This window comes from Etheostoma spectabile, chromosome 4 (assembly GCF_008692095.1).
Source record: "Etheostoma spectabile isolate EspeVRDwgs_2016 chromosome 4, UIUC_Espe_1.0, whole genome shotgun sequence".
NCBI classification, from domain to species: Eukaryota; Metazoa; Chordata; class Actinopteri; order Perciformes; family Percidae; genus Etheostoma; species Etheostoma spectabile.
Window position 1 is genome coordinate 7,619,781 of NC_045736.1, and position 6,093 is coordinate 7,625,873.

General features: G+C 37.5%; 1 protein-coding gene and 1 long non-coding RNA gene across 4 annotated transcripts in view; one reads left to right on the forward strand and one right to left on the reverse strand.

The window, feature by feature from the left end:
- Positions 1–43: 43 nt before the first annotated feature.
- The window catches only part of LOC116687963 (uncharacterized), a 13,618-nt gene continuing 7,568 nt past the window's right edge, over positions 44–6,093 (forward strand). The window contains exons 1-2 of the long non-coding RNA XR_004331669.1: positions 44–342; positions 734–739. This is a non-coding gene — a long non-coding RNA (uncharacterized LOC116687963). The remainder of the gene's footprint in view (positions 343–733; positions 740–6,093) is intronic.
- kif5ab (kinesin family member 5A, b) overlaps positions 881–6,093 on the reverse strand; it is a 67,705-nt gene continuing 62,492 nt past the window's right edge. For all 3 annotated transcript variants that reach the window (XM_032513703.1, XM_032513704.1, XM_032513702.1), the window contains one exon: positions 881–3,522. In XM_032513703.1, coding sequence (XP_032369594.1) covers positions 3,505–3,522 — 18 coding nt within the window. In that variant the 3' untranslated portion in view covers positions 881–3,504. The remainder of the gene's footprint in view (positions 3,523–6,093) is intronic.

The window sequence follows — 6,093 nt, forward strand, 5'->3', positions numbered from 1 at the left end:
TTACTATTCACAGGGCATTTGTCATAATCTCCATAACTTTAAAAACTTATGTGAAGGCAAAAGCTTGGCTTTCCCCTCTTTCAATTGCATTGCTCCGTGTCTGAGAATATAATCATACATCGCTGAGGGCAAGATTGTATGATATAGCAATTTAATTTAACTTTAGTAATGATTGAAGTATTATCGTAACAATGCAGCCACCACAACTAAAAAGAAAGAAAAAAAGAAAGAAAGAAACCTTTATTTAGGCACTTTCACCAGAGGGGCAGATAAGCCAATCAGGGCAAATGGGCAGTTGCCAGGGCAACAATAGCCCGTACCTGTGCATGTCCCTGTTTCCAGGTTTCACCTAAACACAAATTTGTAACTCTCTTAAGTAGGCCTACTTCTCCCCTTGTACCTACTCAGTAAATATTCCATAAGTATTATAAAATCTCTACATTATAATTTGCAGGCTGTAATCTGAAGCATTACTGGTCTGTTTTGTTAAAAGGATCGCAAAAAATCAAAGAGTGTGATACTCTGCTAATAAGAAACAGCCTGTTTTCTCAAAGTAAACACACACACACACACAAACACACACACACACACACACACACACAGACACACACATACACACAAACACACACACACGTGCATGTACAGTCTGTCTACTGTACCCTGGACTCTCTCATCCTGACTGGCTGATCAGGAGGTCACTGAGAGAGTTTAAAGGGTGCCGTGACTAGGGTAGCACAGGGTCGGAACATTTTCAGTAAATTTCCATCAGAAATTAATCTTGGGAATTTTGGAAGTTTGTGCACAATTTAAATTAAAAAGTCCAACTTTTTAATTTTGAACATATTTTGAGGGGGATTCACATGTATTGTATGCCAATTTAACTGAATTGTAACCATGCAGTGCATTCAGCAGCACACTTTCACAGATCATTTGCCAAAGTAAGTAAGTTATTTCTGCTCATGATATAGTAAAAGGTTGGTTTTCTAACTGCACATGAGATGATGAATTTAGCCTAAGCAGATAACGCCTATAATTCCATTGTATTCCCATTGTTTACATTCCAGGTAATTCTCATGAAATCCTGGAATTTTGCAACCCTGGACATGGCCGTCAGTGGGTGTGTGTGTGTAAGTGTGTGCGCAGACAGTCAATCAACCTGTCTGCTGAGATGACTCAGACTGCACCCAAGTAACACAGGATGTGTAATAAATCTGAATGTTGGGGTCAAAGGTCAAACACCATATTGGCTGATGAGGTCAATAAATGACTCACTACAATCAGGGCTTTGGTTTCTAACGGAGGTGGTCCATAAAGAACGGTAGGTTTAGTCATCTTCTAAACAAATTCCCATTGAAAGGGCAGCTGCTCACATTTTCCTTCAATGACAAAATGTTGGACATCTGAAGTCCAAAACATTCAAAGCACACATCAAAACGAATGCAAACTCTTCACATTCAACAACTCCTGTAAAGTAAGATTACACAACAAATAAATAACATTTAAAATAGAGCATATGATAAATTATGTATATTTCTTTTAGTTAACACTAGCAGTATAAAAATAGTTGCTACACAATTCTTTTTTTTCCTGTTTTTGGATGACATGACAATGACTGAATATCTCACAGACAATCCCTGACAGGCAGTTTTATGAAGGGATAATTTACAGCTTAAAAGTCTCTCTACTACAACACAGTCAGTCTTTTAAAAACAATCAGCAATATTGTGTTTTGGACTTTACATGTGGGTCAGACAAAGTTGCTTTTCAGAAACCAGTGCAGTGTACCAAAAGCTAGACATGCTGTGGTGACTGATGTTAAACTCTGAATATTTGAGTGTTTTATTTTAAACAATGTTGTAACCAACTCCTTCATTTAGCACAATGGTTCTTCCTGTGCTTGGTGAGATGGTGCCACTATCAGAGCCATCTGAAGCCTCGACATTAAACATGTCTTTATGAAAAGTGAAATCTAAAAACTTACTAGACTGTATATGGATGTAGGGGTTATTTGGTTGACTATTTCTCTTAATCTAACAAGAGAAAAACTTTCTATTATGGAATGTAAGTATTTGAAATATACCCTCCAAGGGTACTAAAATACAAAACTGTTGTGTCTTGAAGAGTATTTAGGAGTTAAAGACTATACTGTATATATAAACTTCATTTCCTTTGTTTAATTTGAGTAAAAAAGGTCAAATATGAGAAATTGTCTATTGTCTAAATTAAGGCTTGGCCAAGTTTCAACAGTGGCAGGTGTGCGTAAATGTATTTTAATTTAGTGTGTGCAGGTCTACCTACATGGAAACAGTAGTGGACAATATGGACTATATTGTTACTATGACAACTGACAATTTTTCCCAAAAAAAGGCAGTATTGAAAGTAGCCTGTTGTTTTGGGGATGGAAGGAAAACATTCACAAATAAGCAATATTGCTTTACCTTTTGACTTTCAAATGTTTCACGTTGAAGGAGAAGTCTGGTTATATTCTATATGTTTCTTATTGTCAACAAATCCTATGAAAAGAAACAAACCAACAATAAAAGTGTGGATTCTCAAGCCAGATATAAAGTAGCTTATTTTACTGTGCCAACAACCTCAGTTGTTTACGAAAAACTCATCAATGAACCACACTGCTGCATTGGATTGCATGACTCTTACTATGAATATGGGCACTGCAGTTTAGTTTTTCTGCTGCTGTGAAAACTCACTAGAACACCAAATCTACATTCTATTCTACAGCTGAAAATAGTCCCTAGCCATAGACAGGCTAGGTAATTTGGAAAATACTAAGAATTGTTGCTTGTTGTCTGGTGTAATGAGATTTGTTGACAATAACCAAAATATTAAATAATACCAACCTTATCCTTACAATTCATTTTAAAGACTGAATTCCACATTGACATTGACTTACAGTGCCATTTTAGACGGAAACATTTCATAGTAATGCTCCACTTTCTTTCCTCCTCCACGTCATTTACTTTCTGAGAAAAGCTGAAAACCAACATCAAAAATCCTCATGCACAGGTTCTTCTCAAGGTTAAGGTTTTCATGTGGTTTTCATGTTGTTTAACTTGGAGTTTGCAGATCCATACACATGTTTAACAATAGTAATGATTAAAAAAGACTTGATTGAATGTACTGGTTTTATGTCCACTGTGATTCCCTCTCTGAGACAAACAGCACACCCTAGTGGCTATCTACTGTATGGCAGCTTCTCTTTCCCACCTACTATTTATGGTCCCTTTGTTTTCATGAGAGTGTGTGCAGCAACATGGGTGTCAGCTGCCATTTGAGATGCAGTGCTTGCTATGGATCTTATCTTACTGATACCGACATACACCCCACATTGTTGTAAAGGAAGGAGAAGGGATTGAAGAGGAGCAAGCAGGGAAGGGACAGGTGACACAAGAGAGACAGAGGTCTGTTTACAGCAGATGAGAGAGAGAGAGGAAGGGGAGGCTGGGAGGACAGCAATCAGCTGCATGCAAATTTACAGAGGATGCCTCAGAAAAAAACGTCTGCCTGGAAAGAGAGACACACAGAGAAACAGACAGTAAGAGCAAAGGTCAGATTAATTGGAGATTAACAGGGAGAGCGAGGAAGCTGTCACAGAGTCATGCTAATTGTCAGAAGGAATACGTCTTAAATCATTTTTTTTCTTGTGTCTTCACTGAGAGCTAGCTGTGTTTGGGAACTACATGGAACACACTGGGGCCATGTTTACACTTTATAGGATGTCAAATTTGACAGCTCTGTGCAAAACTTGCTTCGCACCATATACAAATTACAAATTACTAGCTTTACCGAAAGAAGAAAATAACATGGATTTGAATTAAATTACAGTACCAGTTCTGCAAATTACGTCTTACATTCCCAAAATAATTTACTGATTCAATGGTGACAATTGGTGTTGAATATTATTAACTTCAACATACAGACATGACTATAAAACCGAATAAAGCCTGTGACAGCAAAGGTAGTAGGATGAAGTAAAAACCCTGAGGCGGTTATGATTTAATTCCCCCTTCCCCAATTGGGGTATTTCCCAGAGAAATAATTATAATATACAGTATAATATTTAATCCATTGGCTGGGATTTATAAAAAAAAAATAATAATAATAAAAGTGTCAAGACAGATGCTCAGTGAGTGTAGGTATTTTTAGTCTGGAAAGCCCAACAAATAAAAACTGTCCCCCCTGGCAACCTGGCACAGCGCCTGAGAGCCAAGACACAATAATCTCTAAAGTCATGATGAGGTTTCATGACACAGGGTCTGCTCCATACCCAATAAATTGATTGTATAAAAGTATACCTTATATTACAAACAAAACAACTCTATTAATCCATGCATGAATCCGGCTTAGATCTGCATTTTTTCAGATAATGTTTGATGAGAAGCAGGGCTTTTTTTAATGCCCATGTTTTACATGTTTTAATAATCAAAACAAATGTAAAACTTTCTATCCATTTAGGTATATAGCATGCAGAAACCTTGTAGGATTGACAAATTATTTGCAACTTGCAATCAATGATGTGTGGCATTTACGTTGCCATCATTTGCAGTCGTCATGTAAGCAGTTCATGAAATGAAGTTCAAGCTTTTGTGACTTGTTAACTTGAGAATAATGCAAAACCAAACGAAAGGAGCATGGTCACTTCAGATTAAAACTTAAACCCCTGCTGTTGTGCTGGTATGACTCACACATCGATAGAATGTCAAGGTCTTCAGCTTTCCATCGGTGCATTTCTCTTTTCATTAGCGGTGCAATTGACAGAGATATCCATGGATGAACTTCAGGGTCACCGGTAATCTCTAACAAAAGTTGAAGTGATACTGAACTTTGGTAGAACTTTGGGTTGTTTTGTTAACTAGCCATCAGTTGGCTAGCATATCAGCATGATATATGCCCAACTTAAGGTAAAGGTTATCAATTCTCCTATGAGCAGATACGGTTGGTTAAGTTTTTTCTCTATTTACTCGGATTGCTATCAAAGCAGCACTCTAAATCCCACTTTGAGCACATAAATGAGCTTTTATAAAGGAAATTCTGTAAACATGTAAAAATGTGAATACTGTTGCATACAAGTAATTGCTTATTTATAATTATTAGCAAAGACACTATTTTCTTTCCAAAGATGCAGTTATATGCAAGCCACCAGTCCAGGATGTGTCCTCTGTGTCTCCATGCAGCCATGAGGAGGCTGATAGTAGGTCTCACATCTATAAGAATATACAGATTTATACTGTTGATTCAGATTGTGCTAGCTGTTTCAGTCTTTAGTTCAGAACTTTGGCTTGCATTCGTAACACAAACATTTTAAAGCACATGATATTTCAAAGGACCTTGGATCTGAAAAGGAATGTGCACTCCCAATTTTGCATGCTCACACTGGGTGTATCCAGCTTTGTTGGTCATAGCCGTTTTCTATCTCATACAACTTTAAAAAATGTACATATTTTTAAAAAAAGCAATGGGAGTGAATAGAGAGATAATTATAGCTGCCCCACAACAATGGTCGGGGCAGAGCATTTTGAGCAGGAAAAGAAAAAGGCAGTGGATGAAGAATTTATACATATATATATACATATACACATACTGTATACATATATGAAATTCCCGAAGTTTCGTGTCAATAGACCAAAAATGTGGGAGGAGATATGTTTAAGGAGTTTTGCAACTTTTGCAAAAAGTAAAGTTGCTACAAAAAGTTTCTGCTCTATTGGGGCTATGGCTTGACTAAGTTGCAACATTACAGCATGTATTGTGTATTTGTTAGTTTTGAATTTAGCTGTAGCACCACCATCAGGACGTCATCTGCTCACGGGAGCAATTGATGACAATTTTCCCCTTCCCCCTACAGTGACATTAGCTACAAAAGACAGTGACACACACTCGCTTGAAGGATGTTCCTGGGCTTGCCTAACTCACTCCTGGTTGCTTGGCAAAAGTAAACAGCATGAAAGTTTCAATTTATGAGGTTTTTTAACATGTGTTCCCCCAGCCCGGCTATGGTCCCCCAGTGGCTAAAAATGGCAACAAGTGTGAACCGAGCCTTGGGTATCCTGCTCTGCCTTTGAGAAAATGAAAGCT